The sequence below is a fragment of the Canis lupus genome, chromosome 23 (genome assembly GCF_011100685.1).
Source record: "Canis lupus familiaris isolate Mischka breed German Shepherd chromosome 23, alternate assembly UU_Cfam_GSD_1.0, whole genome shotgun sequence".
NCBI lineage: Eukaryota > Metazoa > Chordata > Mammalia > Carnivora > Canidae > Canis > Canis lupus.
The window spans coordinates 38,951,781-38,971,390 of record NC_049244.1 but is presented as its reverse complement, the minus strand read 5'-3'; the positions used below and the strand labels follow the sequence as shown (position 1 = coordinate 38,971,390).

Below are 19,610 nucleotides of genomic sequence, written 5' to 3'. Positions count from 1 at the left end.
AATTGTGCTCCATGCACATTGTTTTTATTTATTTAATGGAATGGAATAAAAGCTTTTGTTTTCAAAAGCAAGCCGACTATGGTAAAGGCTTAATTCTCAGAAGCATTATTTCAATTATTTCGATCACTTTTATGACCAGGATGCTAAATGTAGGTCATGAAGCTGACTCTTAGGTTTGTCCCATCCCTTGGCTTAAAAGGTAATAGCCTTCAGGACAGAAAAAGGTCCTGCCGTTTTTCTAACTGCTTTGGTCAAGTAAGGATCTACCTCTTCTCCCACCCCCTTCACCCCTGCCTGCAGACATTCCCACTGAAAGTAGCTGATGGGTGGAGGAAGAAGTTAGGTTGCCTCATTTTTTGCTGCCCATGATGCCTAAGAAGTGGTTCGGCTGAGAAGATGCCTCAAAAAAGGAGTTTAGTTAAACCACAGATTACCTCAATGTTTAATTTTTTTAAACTTTAGGTTTTTTTCTGCTTCTGAATTAGTCTTTAAATAGAATTAGCCAAACTGCATTTTTAACCATTGCTTAAATAGTAATAGAAAAAGCTCAAATGAAACTATTTTGTGTAATATAGTTCTCCCCTAAGACTTAAAAGTGCTGGGGTGCCTGGGTGGCTCAGTGGGTTAAGCATCTGCCTTTGGCTCAGGTCATGATCCCAAGGTCCTGGGATCAAGTCCTACATCAGGCTCCCTGTTCAGCTGGGAGCCTGCTTCTCCCTCTCCCTCTGCCTGTCACTCCCCCTACTTGTGCTCTCTCTCTGTCAAAAAAAAAAAAAAAGACTTATGAGTGTTTCTGAGCCTCAGTTATTGTCACCATTAAATCTTCAGTGCCAGCTAACCAGCAAGCCCCTAAAATAGCCTTAAAATTAGAGTTCTTAATGGTGTCATTCATAACCACCCAAGCAATCACTTTCTTTTTCTCCTTCACAGCATTCTGCTACTGAGATTATAAACAGAAATGCTTCCATTTCAGGCGTGCATCCCAGCTCTCATTATAAATGAAATGGAAGTCATGACTTTCTTATGCCCTGGTGACTAGCCCACTGAGATTCACCCCTGTGGCTGAATCTTCACAGGGCGTGGGAATTCGTTCATCACATTTCTCCATCTGACTCCATATGGCCAGCATCCTTAGCTCCCTGGGCCAGAGTCTTAGTCAAAAGAAGCAGTGTGGTTCCCAGGTCAGGCCAAACCCTAAGGTGCTGGTGAAGAACCAGCCACAGTTTCCGTGGTTTCCACTGGTTCCAATGCCTACCGGGTCCTGGGTTCAAATCTTGCTCCCCCACATTCTACTAGCTGTAGGGCCTTGGGCAAATCACTTGAACTCTCTGAACTTCAGTTGCCTTTTCTGTAAGAAAGGGATAATAATAGGGTTGCTGTATAGTGGAATTTGAGAGTTTGCATAAAGCACGGTGCCGAACTGCACAAACACTCAGTAAACATTAGCTAGTAGCATTAGTACTGAGCAGATTGAGACTTTTGCCTTTTGAGGTATTTTATCTTTTAAGTTTACACATATAATCTGTCAAAAACCAATGGAATGCTAGAATTCTACATTTCAGAGAGGAGCCACTTAAAAAAATTTTTTTTAATGTTTTTCTTCTTTTAGACCAATTGTATCTGAGAGAAATGAACTTCTCATTCAGTTTTTATCAGACTTAAGTTTAACTGCAGATGGATTTATTGGTCATTACAAATTCAGGCCAAAAAAATTGCCTACAACTACAGTACCACCTGTTACCACCACGTTCCCTGTAACTACAGGTAAGTTTTTCTGTTTTGATGTTTGTGCACAAACTTTAGGAGTATAAGAAAAAGTCTTTTGGGGTAGAAAAAAATAATTAAAGATACTTGAAACTAAAATAAGATAAAATGAAAACTTATCTAAGAGAATAATATGCCTCTATTAATGAAAGAAAAGTATAAGGTATAAAAATGTTTATAAGCTAATAATTTTTAAATGTCATCTAAGAAAATTATGGCCACTTAAAATACTAGGAACCCTGTTATAGGCACAGATCATTATAAGCCCAGTTTTCTTTTCTGGTACTTATAATATTATTGCTTTCTTTTTTATTCTATGGAATTGTAGTATTTTAGATTAAAGTTCTAGGGCCTTGATACCTATTTTCACATATGCCAGTTTTTTTTTTTATTTTTAGAAATATTTATTTATTCATAGCAGACACAGAGAGAGGTAGAGACACAGGCAGAGGGAGAAGCAGGCTCCCCATAGGGAACCGGACATGGGACTTGATCCCAGGATCCCCGAATCACTACCTGAGCCAAAGGCAGACGCTCAACCTCTGAGCCACCCAGGCGTCCCCAGCCCAGCTTTATCACCCACCATTTTCTGTTTGCACTGAAAGTAAGGCTGACCTGAGCACAGGCACTTCTGGAAGGGCAGATTTTTCTGAGCCCTCCACAAGTGTGCCACCTTGTGGCCTAGACATGTACCACCTTACATTAAAGCAGTATTTATTTCTCCAGCTCATGTCAGTGGACCCAGATGTCCTTATTCTTTCCAGTGAATTAACTAGCTCCCTAGATTTTTTTTTATCTCTAGTCCTAACCTTTCCCTGAAGTTGCAAACATCGATTTATAATTATTTCTTAGGGTCTTGTGACTGCTAACCATTTAAATTAAAACATATCAAACTCAACTTGTTTTTATTATACTATTTTCTGCCTTAACTCTGCTTCTCCACTGTTTTTTTTTTTTAAGATTTTATTTATTCATGATAGACAGAGAGAGAGAGAGAGAGAGAGAGAGAGAGAGGCAGAGACACAGGCAGAGGGAGAAGCAGACTCCATGCAGGGAGCCTGATGTGGGACTCTCGATCCTGGGTCTCCAGGATCACACCCCAGGCTGAACGCGGTACCAAATCTCTGGGCCATCGGGGCTGCCCCTCCACTGTTTTCCCAGGCATGAGCTGCATTAGTAGCCACACTTAGACCATCTTGGAGGTCCTCTGTCTTAACTCCCCACTGCGTGCCCTCCACCACACACACAAAGCAGACCATGTCTCCCACTTGAATTCATTGTCTGCACCTGTGCTATACAACACCATAGCCACTACTGAACACTTGAAATGTGTGTGGAATTTGAATTTGAATTTAGTTAACTGTAAGAAGCCTCATGTGGCTAGTGGCTATCATATTGGACAGCACAGGAGCCAGATTCCTTCATGCCATATATAAGACCCTTCACATGTTTTATGTAGCCTTTTTTTCTAGATCCATCTTTAGGTCCTACCACCTTTCTCCTTATGCTTCTAAGTACTTTGGATTTTATCCTGAGTGTGGTGGAAACAGTTGATGATTTAGGCAAAGTTCAGGATTAGATTCTCACTTCATGAAGATCACTCTGGTCACTGTGAGGTGAATGAATTCTAGGGTCAAGTGGTCACAGGTTCTTGTGGTTGTTTAGGTGAACTGTGCTATGACAGAGATACAGAGAGAGTCAAGAAACACTGACTGTTGTGCAAGCCAGGGGTCTTGGGAGATATTGACAGGTCTTTAGTTGGTGATTAATTGGACGAGGGAGATCAGGGAGGTGTCAAGAAAGCCTCCCAGTTCTCTGGCTTGCACAATTCCAGAGATAATGAGACCATTACTGAAGCAGAGAACAGGGTTTAGGGGTCGAGTCATCAGTTAAGCTGTGCCTTGTTGGGTCTGAAGTTTCTGTGAGATACTCAAATGGAGTAATCATCTCCAGTTCCATCTTTGGCCTCCTCCAGAAACTTCAGCAAGAGATTTACGTTTGAGAATCATCAGCAATACATGGTTGACACTGTGATCCAGAATGAGGTCACCTAAGGAGAGGTTAGGAGTGAAAGGAGCAGTGCTAGAATTCAATCTCTAAAAACTCTCAACTTTTTAAAAAGGAGGATATACTGGCAAAGGAGAGTGAAAAGATAAGAACTTGAAGGAGAGGCAGCTACATTGGATGTTAGGATGTCTAAATTTGAGAGCTTGGTGATGAAAGACCAGCAGGAGGACATGGGAGCCTGGGACTGGGTGATGGACACAGAGCAGAGGGAAGGTCTGAGGAGGGAGCCACGGCACTGAGAGGAGGGGGGACCCCCGAGATGATGGCAGGTACACCTGGAAGGAAGGCTGAGGTGCCACGCAGGGAGTGCAGAGAGAGAGGAGACAGTGAGGTGAAAAGGGTCCAGGTGCTCTAACGATGACTTAAATGCAAGAGAGCAGGGACCTACGGAAGGGAGAGAAGGAGCAGACTGATGCTCTAGACTGATGTTCCGGGGCTGAGAAGAGCTGGTTTCCAGTGGCCACAGAAAGGATGCTCTTTCATCAGACAGGGAGAGCACTAATGCCACTACTTTTTTGACTCAGCTAATTAGGTAAATTTAAGCCCCCAACTTCTGGAGCAATGTTCCCTCTAAATGTTCTCTGAGCTCTTGGTCTTAAAAAAAAAAACACACACACACACACACAGAGATGCTACTGTGTTTTTTAACATTAAATTGTACATGTTTTAACACTGTGATCCACTTGAGATCCTTTTTGGAATTAAGTGTGGGTACAAATTAAGAGTAAATAAATACACAGAAGAGTTTACAGAACATGTTATTGGAAGGGCAATGTTAAAATTGCAAATTCTTGCCCAACAAGTACAATTCTGTTACAGTTGTTATGTTTAGTTCTTCCTAGCATATTGCCACATAGAAGTGAATGATTAGCAAATATTTTGGGAATATTTTTATTGATGATAATGGAAATTAAATATTTTCATTTTGTCAACCCAGTTTCTCAACCCTGGCAGTATTTACATTTTGGGCCAGATAATTCTTTACTGTTGGGAGCTGTTTCTTGTAGGATGTTTATTAGCAGCATCCCTGGTATCTACCCACTAGATCCCAGGAGCAGCCACTAGTTGTGACAGCCAAAAATATTTCAAGACATTGCAAAATGTCAATACAGGGGGAAAAATCACCTCTGCTGGAGAACCACTGTGTTTATCTATTTAGTTTTATTTTTAAATTAGTCAACCTCTCAGTTCGTAAGATCCTTATTGGCAGTGGCAGCTCAAAATAAATGTTTAGTGATTGGCTACATCTAATTACAGGTATAACACTCTTTACACACGAGCAGTGTTTCTGCAAATTTAACTACTCACATTTGGGCAGCTGCATATTTTAAGTGCACCAAGAAAGCTCCCTCTATCCTCAGGGAAACACCATTGGATTCCTTTTGTAAAGTGAAGAATTAGCCTAGATTTTTGAGTTCATATTTGTCGTACTGGGTTTTTCTAAGCAGGGCACATGGAGGCTATATCTATTTTTGGTTAGTGTTAGTTATAAATAAAGGAAGAAAAGAATAGGGCTAAATTTGGGTTATCTTTGATCTCAGGTTTAAAATTCAGCAGAGTACTGAGTTACCCTGAGGAAATTAGAGCAGTAGCGTAAGGAATTTCTTTTGAGTGTTTTCTAATTATTTCATTGCAATGACAGTTTGGTGGCTCAGGGAAATAGTAATTTTAAATGGATAGATTCAGGTCTAAACACCAATTACACTTGAATTAATTTTCCTGAATCTTCTGTCTTCTTTGAATTTAGGTTTAAAACCCACCGTTTCCCTGTGTCAACAAAAGTGTAGACGGACGGGGACTCTGGAGAGCAATTATTGTTCAAGTAACTTTGGTAAGAAATAAAACCCAGCCTTTTCTCTTTAATCAGAAACTTGAGACTGCATGCTTCATTTCAAAAGGAACTGTCATGAATGTGATGATAAAGTGTCAGTTACACTCTTTATTTACCCAAGAAAAGATTTTCCTATGCACTAAGGTATGTTGACTAGTCCTGTTCAACTGAGATTCACATATACACAGAAAATATGCTTTTTTCACATAAACTTAATAATTTGACTTCTGGAGTATGATACTGCTACTCTCTGTGTGCTGGCTGGCTCAGTGTTCCTAAAAAACCCTGTACACGTTTTCCCACATATTTTTCAGGTCTTGAGTATTTTTTCACACATCTGTAATTCCACTTAAGTAAATTAGAAACATATGCAAGCTGGCCTTTCTCAAAAGAATCCAAGTATTTCCTCTGTAATGTCCCTTCAAAGTACTAAATTAAAACTTGGGAACCTGAAATCTATTTAGAAATGCTTATAAATTGGAACCTGAGGAGATAGATACTATAGAATGACTTAGAATTTCTAAGAGCTTTTTCTAATTTAAAAAAAAAATTGCACTTTCTGTAAAAATCCCTTAAGAGCAAGAGATACCAAATTTAATTATGTGAGTTATTTTCAAAAGGGACATTGGAGAAAAGTCTTGCCAGGAAAAGCAAGTTGCTAAAACCTAAATAAGGTTACCTAAAATGAAGGATCTCCGAGAAGAGGTTTTGCTTGCTTTTTCTGTTTTCTGTGCCTGGAAGTGGTAACTATCTGCAGCCGGACAGAATGTGTTGTAGCAAAGACATGAAGGCACTGACGAATCTAGGACCCTAAATCCTACTGGAGTTTGCAGGCTGAAATTCAAAGAACAGGCATAAAAATGAAAACAGGTTGCTCTCCCATCCAGGGTAGTCTTCTGTGGGAGGTGCTTAAGGAACTCTTCCTCCAGGTCCTTTGGAGCCACCTGATTTCACTTGGGCTGTAGACCAACATTTTGCAGTGAACACGTATCACCAAGGCATGATAAGAATTCCGTTTTATGAATTTTGCACGCTACATGAGCAGTGACTTTTCACTTTATCCTGAAAGGGTCATGTCAGCCAAGTTCAAAACGTAATTTATTCCAGTGTGACTCTCTTATATGGTAATATGACCAAATACTACCACTGGTGGCCCATTGGTTTTCAGCCTGCTTTGGGAACACTCCTCTAGGAACAGCGTTCTGGTTGTGCTACTGGTTTTTCTGGGCAGGAACAGGACTCCTAGAACAGTCTCCCAATGTACATCCCACGCAGCACGAAACTGTCACCCACAAAATGGCAAAAGCATGTCTTTGAGAAACATCATCTTTCCTTCAGTGGTTCCAAAGGGAGACTCTTTCCTCTTATATCACAGTGGTAGAAAGAGAGGGTTACATAATGAAAAGTAACTGAATTTTGCTAGGGTTTTTTGTTTTGTTTTGTTTTGTTTTGTTTTTAAAGCAAGAAAATGTTTTGTTATACCTCAGTTCTATACTTTGTTAAATGAGATATACAAGATGGATAAGACCCAGAAAAACGCAGATACTTACTGACAATTAGAAATGGGGACCCTGGGATGAACCAAAGTTGAAGGAGAGAGGACGGCTAAAGAGAAGGGGGAAGACACAGAAGGGTAGGCACTCAACCACATAGACGCTAAGACTCTGCTCTTCATGGCTCAAACCCCTATCATGCAACCTCTTAGTAGGGTGTTGTCTCTAAAGACTCAAGGTCTTCTTGAGTGATCATAGCAAGAGTCATAAGCTTACTTGGTAAATGACCCCCCATGTTGGATAAAACATTTTAGAGTCCCCACCTCAGAAACAGACTGCAGGGCAGCAGACATTTAGGTTTCTGTCCTAGGCATCAACACCTAACAACCTGGGTAGCATTATGGCTCCATGGCCTCTTTTTTTCAACCTGAATTTTGGTGACAAATGTGCACAGTTAAACCCGATAGCTCTGTTAGGGCCTTCTCTTGAACATTAAAATATTCCCTATCTGAAACTTAGAAGAATGTCAAATTATTTTCAGTTCTGCTGACATTTGCCTTCCCTGTCATATTATTTCCAAATGTTTTCTTCTGCAGTGTTGGCTGGCACTGTGATCACAACTGTCACCCGAGGTGGGAGTTTGCATGCCACAGTCTCTATCATCAACATCTATAAAGAGGGAAATTTGGCAATTCAGCAGGCTGGCAAGAACATGAGTGCCAAGGTCATCGTGGTCTGCAAGCAGTGCCCGCTCCTCAGAAGAGGTGAGTAAGGAGGAGGGAAAACGTTAGTCTTCCTTCTAGGGAAGCTCAAGGAAGGGAATGAGAGAGCAAGCTGCAGCAAGTCCTGGATCTTTCCATGCCCTGGCTAGGCAAGGGAAGTAAAATCAAAGTTAATCTGTTGCCCACTTATGGTGTAGAAAGGAAGGCCTTTGGAGTCGGGCTGAATTGGGCTCTCGACCCAGTTCTTGTAACTTGTGGCCGAAGATGAGATGGTGGAAATGCTGAATGAGTCCAGGAAGCATTTGCAGCTGCACCGGTGGGGAAGAGACACAGAAAGAGCAGGTCTGGGGAGAGAGAGACGGTCAGTTACCACATGTCAGGTGCCAGTACAATTTTAGAGGAAAATATCCCGCAAGGAACAGGAAATTCAGAGCCGAAATTCAGAAAAGAGAGATATCTATTGGGGAATCATTTGCAGATAAAGAATCATTAAATCCACATATGGAAATCAGTTTAAGAGAAATTATGGAAAAATGAAATTTAAATAAGGGGGAAAAAGATCCAGAGCCAGAGGCACATGATTTTTTTTTAACAAGTTCTTTAACTTATAAAAGTAATATATGTAATGTGGTTTTTTTTTTTAAACTTTTAGTAAAGAAGGATATAAAATAAAAAGTGAAGCCCTTTCCCTTTCCACAGAGGTACCATGAAAAGTTCCTTCTAGAAAGTTTCTGTCTATAGAAAGCACACACATACACCCTTAGACAAATGAGATCGTGCTATACATATTCTACTACAATTTTCCCCATGTGATGCATGTGTAGACATCGTCCCATAAGCAGCAAGTATAGATCTCTCTCTTTGGAATGGTAACAGTGCCTGGTATTCCACTGTGTGATATACCATGATTTCTCTATCCCGTCTCCACGTCTTTCCTCAGTCTTGCTACAGACATCTCCCATAACCAAACCAACACACACACACACACACACACACACACACACACACCTCAAAGAGAGAGAGAGAGGCAGAGAATATTCATTTCAAGAAAGCCTTACTATGAATTCAGATTGTTCAGAAAAGTCTGGAGGCTAGCAGCTTCACGTTGAATCTTCAGAGGGAATAGCAAAGGCTCTGTAAAAGATCACAGTTCTCCCCAGAACTGCCAGGAGCAGTAATGCATGTAGTTACTTACTGTAGGGTGTCATCACGATGCCAGCGTCCAGCCTTGAGAAGACGTGCACTTGCACAGCCCTCTAAGTTTGTGCAGGCTCAAGATCACTGTGAGGACAATGTTAGCCCACAGAGGAAGGACTATGCCAGAGCGAAAGGACGCACATATTTCTCCTATGACCACAGGAAGGAGGGAGAATACAGGAGGTTGTAATGTGCACTTCCTTTATGACATTGTTCTCAGGCCGTGTAAGTCCTCAGATTTGAACCCAACATACCTCAGCTTAGCTCCCAATCTAGGCCCAACTTAGCCCATACTCACTGTTTACAAAAAACTGTATATCTGATAGAAATACTTTTTAGGACCTACTTTTTGCAAGGAAACTGAGAATGTAAAGGAATACATGACGCATCCATGTCCTCAAGAAACTTCTGTGGTATAAATGCTTGAGATGTTGAAAAATGTTCAAGTCGACTACAGCAACCGAAGACAGTGGATCATTAGTTGCCAAACGCCTGGGAAATCTGGAAGCATTATGGGACCGTGAGGGCCCATCTGAGGATGGTGTGTCAGGGAGCATGGAGGCCCCTCGAGGAAGGACAGCCTTCCACATGAACACAGTGCCTCCTGCCCCGCAGACACGCAGTAAATACGCCAGGCCCGCGGCACTGCAGAGCAGGGCGTCACCGGATCTCATCATTCGTCCATCTTCCTTGAGTTGGCGGGGCTGGAACATGTTACTTACGTGAATTTAGATTTTTTCTGATGAGAGGCTTACACCGGATTTTATCCTGGACAGACTAAATGTATAATGATACCACTTATGGATCATTTATCTAGAGGTGGGTTATTGTCTATGTTGTATCAAACAATACACACAGAGAAGAAAGTTAACTCATGTTCTTTTTTCTTAGGTCTGAACTACATTATTATGGGCCAAGTGGGTGAAGATGGGCGAGGCAAAATCATGCCAAACAGCTTTATCATGATGTTCAAGACCAAGAATCAGAAGCTCCTGGATGCCTTGAAAAACAAGCAATGTTAACAGTGAACTGTGTCAATATAAGCTGCCTTCTGTCGTTGCCTTTGAAAGATTTCTATTTTTCTCAGTAGAAAAAAAAAAACAACAACAAATCTTACAATATCAAATCTTGAGCATTCAGAAAGATTTACTCTTCACACGATGTAGGTACGAGAGCTCGGCTCTCGCTGATGGAAGTTCCGGGGCTGCGCGGAGAGGAGCAGACAGGTGATTGAGAGCCTGCAAGCTTGGTACGGCCACAGGAGACGGAATGTATCGAGTGTTGGCAGTTTGGAAGCAGTTTATTCATACATCTCTGTGAAAGGGTATTTACAGACAAGTTGTGTGAAGATGTAAAAAAGAGATTTTATAAGTGCAATATTTATAGTGATATTTGTTTTACCTTCCAGCGTTTGCTCTGGGGTATTACAGTCTTCTCTTGCATTTTTTTTTAAGTCCATGCTTTAATAAAATATTTTTAAACGATTAGATAACAGCCAGTTAACTTGCTTTTATAGAAGATGGGACACTGTAAAAGGAATATTCCCTGCTTTTTACGTAGTGGTTTGGTATCAATTTGCACTTTGCTGAGAGAGCATTCCAAAGAACTTCAGGGACTAAGTGGATCCCGTAATGTAAGTAGACTATAATTCTCTGTAGAACCAGAGAATGTCAGAGTTAGAATGGCGTCCCTCGGAATCTAGTTCGACTCCTTTATTTTGTAACAGAAATTGAAGCTCAGATATATTCAGTGACTTGTCGAGAAAACACATCTCCCAAGAGACAGAGCTGACAATTAAGCTCCGAAGTCCTGACTGCCACCCAGTCCCTCACTGCCACTAGAAGAGGCCCTCTCTGCCCCAGAGGTAAACCTTCTTATCTCGACTTGGCAGCGTTTGGTTTTTGTTTTCCTTTGCAGCCCAAATCTTAATTGGTCATTTTACAGGACTTGAAAAATTAGAAGTGAATCTGGATGCCTCTGTCCTGTTCATCCCCAGTTACCTGGATCAGGGTGCGTCAGGTAGGATGCTTTCTGCAATTGCCTTCGAAAAATCTGTTTTCGCTCAGGAGGGGAAGAGCGGTGAAAGAACGCCCCTCCTTTGCACACTGCTGTTGAACAGGCAGCTGTACCCGACACAGGGGGGGCCAGCCTGTAGGAGGTTGCCGGCCAGGAGCTGTGCAAGACGGACCCACCGTCACCCTCTGAGAGTAGCAAGGGCATCAGGGATGAACAGAGGCTTGGATCACAAGATCTCTCATGGTAGAACTGAAGTTTTAGAAATAAGGAAAATAATCTTTTGGGTAAAAGCAGTACTCCCGGCCCTAGAAGTGACTGGACATTCAAGAGGGAAAAAAAATTTCAAGAGGAAGAATGCCTCTGTTTTGGCAGCTGAGCGAGCCTAAGCAAACAATGAGTGTGGGCCGGTGCTGGGGTCGGGAATCCTTCCTAACCTCTCCCACTGGGCTGCCCATCAGTCCCAGATAATTCACCGGCTGAGAAAGAGGATCAACTACAGAAGTTGGTGGTTGGCTTCACTGGCCAGCGCCACCTTTTAGAAAGGCCCTCAGAACCATCTGGACTTCACAGCTGTGCCCAGTCAGGATATAACTATGGAATCCAGATTGATTCTAACCTTCTCAAGGCAAGTGAGTCCCTTTCAAGAATACATGTTATGAGACTTTGGAGTGATTACCAAAGATTTTAGTATTTTGGGGCACCTGGCTGCTCAGTGACTCTTGATCTTGGGGAAATGAGTTTGAGCCCCTGTGTGGTGTGGAGATTACTTAAAAAAAATCATTGTATTCTCCTCCTCTAATTGGTGCATTAGAGGCGGCATGCTTGCTGCCATCAGCCTCCTGCATTACCAGCAGAAAGACTTCCATTGGTTTCTGGGTGGGTGCCAGAGTCACAATGGAGGTTAAAATTGGGAAAAGTAATCCAAACTATTTATACCATTGACATCGCTGACACAAGACTTTGAACTGTTGAGGGAATTAGTGGTTGATAACAGATGGCACCAGTTTGTCTTTTAATTCAATTATTCAAAACAGAGGTAAGCTGAATACCGATACTACTCTTTTTTGTCCAATAACCATTTCTTAATTTCTTTCTTGTTCAATAAATCATTTTTATTTTGACTGAACTTGAGTTTCTTTAGTCATAAATTGAAGGAGTTAGACTAGATGACTTCTGGGAATTACTTCTCTTTTAGAAATTATTTCTTCTTAAAAAAATTTTTTTTTACAGTATAATTGCCTAAGTTTTGTTTTTGTTTTTAGTACTTGTACTTGGGGAATCAAACACATAATGAACAAATGGGTGACTATATTAATATATCATAAAACATTTTCAGGCTCTCTTATGTGTTTCCAGGGGTCCTGCTAGCTTAATAGTTATCCTTTGAACTCAATTCCTATAATAAAAATATCTGAATCTTGCAAAGTTCTCAAATTTTAAATTCTGGTATATTACTTATTTACTCAAAGGTTAATCTTAGGAATGCCCAGGTGGCTCAGTGGTTGAGGGTTTGCCTTCGGCTCAGGGCATGGTCCCAGAGTCCCAGGATCGAGCCCCATGTCGGCTCCCTGCATGGAGCCTGCTTCTCCCTCTGCCTATGTCTCTGCCTTTCTCTCTCTCTCTCTCTCTTTGTGTCTCTCATGAATAAATAGAATCATAAAAAAAAAAAAAAGAAGGTTAATCTTAAAGAGATTTACCTTCTTTTTATCTTTCTGTACAAAAGTGCTGTCAGGCTCCCATTATATCTTCTGGACTGCTTTAGTGAAATAAACTAATAACAAAAATCTTCTTTAAAGAAAAGCCTTAAACTAAGACAGCTACAGGGGCACCTGTATAGTGCAGTCAATTGAGCATGGGACTTTTGGTTTCGGCTCAGGTCATTATCTCAGGGTCCTGAGATTAAGTCCCAAGTCAGGCTCCGCACTCAGCATGGGCTCTGCTTGGGATTCTCTCTCCCTCTTCCCTGTCCCTCCCCCCTTACTCTCTTGAGTTCTCTCTCAAATTAATTAATTAAATAAAATAGCTGCAGATTAGTAGTTCTAATGTGAGTTAAGTAATAATAAGCAGAAACTACTTTGGCTTGAATTCATGGACATATCTATGTAAGTGCAAACAAATCTGCGAAAAACAAAAAGTAAATTCAAGTAGAAAACACTTGAAGAAGGTGGGAGGGGGAGGAGCTTGTCCTAAGTGTTTTAAGGCCCTTATATTGAGAGAGGGAAGGATAAAAATATTAATTTAGACTACTGATAACTTACGCCTTTACATTAAAATATCTACGGTACCTATAAAAGAATATAGCCTGAAATTTTAAAAATAGCAGAACAAAAGGTAAGAAATTAAAGTGAAATCAGGGAAATTATCACAAAATTTTATAAAAATCCACATGTATCAATAATTTCAATATATGTCACTACATACTTGAGTTAAAACTCAAAAATTATCAGACTGGATTAGAAAAACAAAATTTAACTATGTGTGATTTGAAAGAGACATCTAAAACATAAGGACACAGAAAACCTGAGAGGGAAAGGATAGAAAAAGATAAACATACCAGGCAAATACTAACCAAAACAAAACTGATGTGGCCTTATTAATATTGGGAAAAAAAAACCAGACTTCCAGGCATTACTCAAGATGAAGAGAATTAACAGATAATAATAATTCTAAAATTTGCATTCAGCTTCTAATGTCCTTCAAAATACGTAACTAAGTCTGGCATAGTATAAATGGAAATTAAGTTTATCATCATAGTGGGAGATTTAAACATATTTATCTCAGGAATTGGCAGATTTAAAAGAAAGACCAATAAAGATATTGAAGATTTGAACCACACAGTTGACTAGATTTACCTGATGGATAAGTATGGAACAAAACCAAAAGCACATTTTTAATCTCAATATGGAACAATCACAAAACTTCCCCACTTACTATACCATCAAACAAATTTCAACAAATTTCAAAGCACTAGTATCCTATGGAAATCCTTCTCCAAAAACAATGAGTAGTTAGAAATTAAGAAGTAAATAACAGTAAAAAAAAAAATTGGGGTGTTTCAGCTGGATGGGGTGTCTGGTTAAGCGGCTGCCTGCAGCTCAGGTCATGATCTCAGGGTCCTGGGATCCAGCTCTGTATTGGGCTCTCTGCTCAGTGGGGAGCCTACTTCTCCCTCTCCCCCTCCACCCCACCCCGCACATATACATGCTCTCTTTCTCTCAAATAAAATCTTTACCAAACAAAACAAAACAAAACCCTGATGGTAGGAATTGAAAAATGTGCTTTTAAATAACTCATGATCAAAAGGAAATTATAGGGATGCCTGGGTGGCTCAGCGGTTAAAGCATCTTGTCTTTGGAGACTAACCATGAAGTTAAAAAAAAAAAAAACCAAGAAAACAATTTGGGAATAAAAGTTACTCTTGTTGTTATAGAATCTTAAAAATAAAAGGACCTTAATAAAAGGACCTTATGAACCACTTTTCATAAATAGATTTGAAAACTTAGATGAAGTGGCCAAACTGCAACTCAGACTCGAGTAGAAACAGGATTCCTAAATAGTCCTACAACCATTAAAGAAATTCAAACAGTAATTACAACTCTTTCTTCAAATAAAAGGCCAGGTCCAGATAGTTTGACTTGGAAGATCTCCCAAATATCTAAGGGACAAACACTGCCAATCTAACACATAGTATTCCAGAGTATTCTTATAAATAAAGAAGTCACATTCGGCTATTCCTTTTATGAGATGAGTGTAATCTCAATACCAAAACTTTAGCAAACATAGGATCTAGTCTGAATTCATTCATGAACACAGGTGCAAAAACAAAATAATTATCAGACAAAACCCAACAAACAAACTAGGTCATGATCAAGTTGGATTTATCCCAGAAATGCATGACTGATTTAACATCAGGAAATCAATGTACATACTTCACTGCATTAATAGATCTGCAATGTCAGGGGGTCTGAGGTGCAACTAAACATTCAGGCTCATGAGCACCCTAGGCTGCTCTCGCTACTATTATCCCCAGAAAACAGTAGCACAAGGACCAAAGCTTGACTGGATAGGGCCAGACTTTCTACTATAGGAGTCGTAGCAACAGGCAGCAGTGCACACAGCCATCCGTGAGCTGCTTTCTTTGGCCTTCCTACATAATGTCTCAGATGCCAGGAGATTCCATTCATGTCAGGTGGGTGCAGACATTCCAATTTAAAGTTCACATCTCCTCAGAACAGGATCTCTTGTATTAACTCCATAGGCATAGCTTCCAGAGTCCTCATATATGACATCCCTCATTATAAGAGTTGTACACTCAGGAAGAGCCAAAGCTGTGGCTCCCCATCAGGTATTTATAGTTCAATTATGAGTTCCTCACAATCCAAAGCAATTTACCAATCAGGGCTCATGTATACTACAAGCAAGTTTGCCTAGCAACATAGTAGACATACTGTGATAACAGATGATGAGGTAAACTAAACGGGAGTCAAACAAAGGTCAGCTCTTAACAGAATGGGGAAAGTTTCTGTGAAGCCCTATTTGCAATAAAGAAGAAAAATCACTTGATCTTAATAATGCAGAAAAGCATTTGGTATAATTCAACATTTCTTGATGACAAAATAAAACTTCAGGAAACTAAAGATGGATGAGGGCTTCCTTAAGCTGACAAAAACAAAAACAAACCCACAACCCTGCAGCAAATGGTGATATATTGAAAGCATTTAAATATCAGCAATAAAACAAAAATGCCTGAGGTCAACATTTCTATTAAAATTGCACCAGTGGGTCTAGTTAATGTAGTAAAGAAAGAAAAAGAAATAAATGATATTGGACAGGAAGAAATGACTGTTATAATGCAAAGATGATATGATCATTCAAATAGAAGAGCCAAAAAAAAAAAAAAAAACCTGAGGTAAGGGGCGCCTGGGTGGCTCAGGGGTTGAACGTCTGTCTTTGGCTCAGGTCGTGATCCCGGGGTCCTGGGGTTGAGCCAGGGAGGAGCCTGCCTCTCCCTCTGCCTCTCCCTCTGTGTCTCTCATGAATAAATAAATAAAATCTTAAAAAAAAAAATCTGCAGGTAAGTGGTTAGAGTTAACAGACTTTCACGAGTTGGCCCCTTAGATAGATAGATATATATATATATATATATATATATATATATATATATATACACACACACACACACACACACACACATATACATATATATACACACACATGTGTGTGTATATATATGTATATATATATATATCTGCAATGTCAGGGAGTCTGAGGTGCAACTAAAACTCTCCCCCTTTTTCCATATATATATATATGGAAAAAAAAATATATGGAATATATATATATATATATGCCCTATATATATATATATAGGGCATATATATATATGTCCTCACCTAAGGACATTTTTAAAAATCTTTTATAATTAAGCATCTTGAATTAAATATGTGAGGGTCATTACTTACACACTAAGCCTCTTTTTAACATGGAGTCTAAGGATGTATAAGTATGGGAATACACGTGGATGTACAGAATTGGGTATTCAGACACAGTAGCTCTGGGACAGACATAGAAATTTGTTCTGGATTATTTTATTTTATTTTATTTATTTATTTTAGTTTTTTTTTTTTTTCCTCATGAGAGACCTAGAAAGAGAGAGGCAGAGACACAGGCAGAGGGAGAAGCGGGCTTCTCGCAGGGATCCCATTGAGGGACTTGATCCTGGACCCCGGGATCATGCCCTGAGCCAAAGACAGACGCTCAACCGCTGAGCCACCCAGGGGTCCTTGTTCTGGATAATTTTAAAGTTGTTATTTAAAATCCTAACTTTTAAGTCACGGGGATGAAAGGTGCAGCACGGGGAACATAATCAATGGTACTGTAATAGTGTTGCATGGTGACAGATGGTAGCTACCCTTGTGGTGAGCACAGCATAATGAATAAACTTGTTGAATCACTATGTTGTACACCAGAAACTAATGTAACACTGTGTCTGCTATTCTTCAATTAAAAACATTTTGAAAACTAGACTTCTACTTTATTTTTGTAATTTGCTTCTTCCTCCAAGAAACAAAGTCAACAATTAGATCTTAAAAGGCTAAAATCTGATTATAACTTTGAAATGTTATCTTTTACTTGAAGGATATTCCCATGGCATTCTGATATTAAGACTGAGTTACATTTAAACAGTGAGAGAGCTTTCGAGTACAGAAGTATATTAAGAAAACTTACACACTTCATACAGCTGGTTAACTTATCTTACAAACAAGAAATTAATATTAGACTCCTAGACAAGGAAAAGACTTGGATTCTCCCTCACAGTGTCCTATGAGTGAGAGAACTTTAGTTTCCTTAATGAATTGGATCCTTTCTGAGATCCCTTAGAGAGGTCTTAAATTGTTTCTAGATCCTTGAATAACCAGGTTGATCAGGTTATAAAGTGGCATAGAGAAAAAAAATCAACCAGTGTTTCCATTCTAAACCCTTGGTCCCTCCATGGCCTGGCTTGTTATTTTTTTGAGACTGACTCCTGATTTTCTATTTATGTTTACTACTCTTCACTCTCCCCCTTTTTCCTCTTATATCTTGTTCATCTCATTGGTCTGTTTCTGTCCTTGGTCATAAGTGAAGACTTTAATAAACACTTCATCTGGAAAAGCAAGAACTAGGCATCTTCAGTTCTGTTCTCTGATCAAGATGAACTGACAATGAGAAATTAATTTAAAAAAGTAAAGCTTTGGAATATATCTTACCTGATACAACAAATTGAGTTCAGGCTCTCAAGTCAGTCATGATTCAGTCGTGGACAAATTACTTCAAATGTGACTTTCTCACCTATAAAATGAGAAGGTTGAAGTAGGTAATCTAAGTTTTCTTCCAATCTGATATGACAAAATAGGTTCTAGAGCACAAAAACTGTTAGATATGTGTCTGACTGGACACCAGTTCTAGGATATTTACACAAGTAAATAATGCTAAATTTTCATTCAACAAATTTGTGCCATTCACCACCAACACTGAGAGAACTGTTTTGGCCTAGTTTTCTAACTTAAAAAAAAAAAGAAAGATTCTGCATTAAAACAATCATTATAGAAAATGTAGTGATTGTTTGCTATTTCCACTGAAATATTAAATGGGGATGGATGAGTTTTAAATTTTTTTAAATTTAAAACATTAAAATAGCCTCACAAAATTTATTAAATTTTTAGATGAGTTACTGAGCCTAGTACTTTCCTCCTCAAAATTCTTTTCCAATAGCACCTGATAATTTTTATTGTCTTTGAATAAGAATAATCTGCCTAAAATTGAAAAATGGATTTACTAGCCTTTCTAATGAAAAGAGAGACCAAGACACAGAGACAAATACACAGGAAACTCAAGACTGCAGAATGAAGAAAATAGAGCTTACCTATCATTTGGCTGAAACAGTTCTTTTTTTAAACATATGCTTACCTCCTACATAAACCTGCTGTTTTGCCTCTTCTATTACTGTAACCTAATTTACATCAGAAATCATGTCGCCTGAAGATGGTTATTTTTAAAGCATGTAGGTAGCACATTAAATTTTTCCTAATTTTGAATGGCATATCAAAGTATTTCATAATGAGGACAAGGGGAGCAAAAAAACAATGTGATATCAAATGAAGAGGAACGCTATAACTGGTAATTCTTAAGTCTATCTTCAAGAAACACATGTTTATGAATAGGACAGTGATGCCAAAGAGCTAACAAATTAACTTACAAATGAGAAATTCAGGGCAGCCGTATCCCTGGTACCATTAATATTTTCTTAGTGTAATCTGAATAATTAGACCCAATTGGTTTACTCCTCAGGGCCTACCTATAACCTCAGCCTGCTTAGATTTTATAAATGTATTTTCTGAGGAAAACAAAAATTTCAGTGTCAATGCAATTCCAATAAAAATCCCAACTAACTCTTTCAGTTTATTTATAGGCAGATTCCAAAACTTAGATGAAAAAGAAAGAAGCTAGAATAGCCAAAATTATTTTGAAAAAGTAGTACTGAATAATTTACCTTGGTATTTATTACCATACTTCACACCACTGTGTTGTTAATGATGGGCTACTAACTTGCATATTCAAGCACTGTTTTCTTTTGGAATGATACTGAGCTGTAAGTCTACTGTTATTTTCTTATTTTAGTAAGTTGTAGCCTTATGTATTTTTGTCAGGTTAATGAAGCATAATTTCTATTCATTAAAATTTACCCTTTTTGAGTGTTTAGTTTGACTAATTGTACCATCAATCTTCTCCTCCCACCAGATCTTAGTAACCAATGATCAGATTTCAGTTTCCATAGTTCTCTTTCCTAGAATGTTGTATAATCATACGGCATGTAGCCTTTTGTGATGAGCTTCCTCATTTAGCACGATACTTTTAAGATTCGTCTGTTATAGCATAGATCTGTAGTTTGTTCTTGGGCCAACTTGGGTAGGCTGTTTTGTTTCCCAGGATTTCCTTCCTTATATAGGATGAGCCACAAGACACAGTTCAGTGTGAAAT

At 39.2% G+C, this 19,610-nt stretch overlaps 1 protein-coding gene across 2 annotated transcripts in view; it reads left to right on the top strand.

Moving 5' to 3' along the window:
* PCOLCE2 (procollagen C-endopeptidase enhancer 2) overlaps nucleotides 1-12,216 on the top strand; it is a 62,277-nt gene extending 50,061 nt beyond the window's left edge. Inside the window, exons 6-10 of one of the 2 annotated variants that reach the window (XR_005377108.1) lie at nucleotides 1,610-1,764; nucleotides 5,579-5,662; nucleotides 7,752-7,919; nucleotides 9,966-10,938; nucleotides 11,019-12,216. Coding sequence is in view for 1 of the 2 variants with exons in the window: in XM_038571116.1 (XP_038427044.1) it covers nucleotides 1,610-1,764; nucleotides 5,579-5,662; nucleotides 7,752-7,919; nucleotides 9,966-10,096 (538 nt within the window). In the remaining variant the exon portion in view is untranslated. Of the gene's footprint in view, nucleotides 1-1,609; nucleotides 1,765-5,578; nucleotides 5,663-7,751; nucleotides 7,920-9,965 lie in introns of both variants that reach the window. The other variant, XM_038571116.1, reaches the window with a different exon arrangement.
* The last annotated feature ends 7,394 nt before the right edge of the window (nucleotides 12,217-19,610 follow it).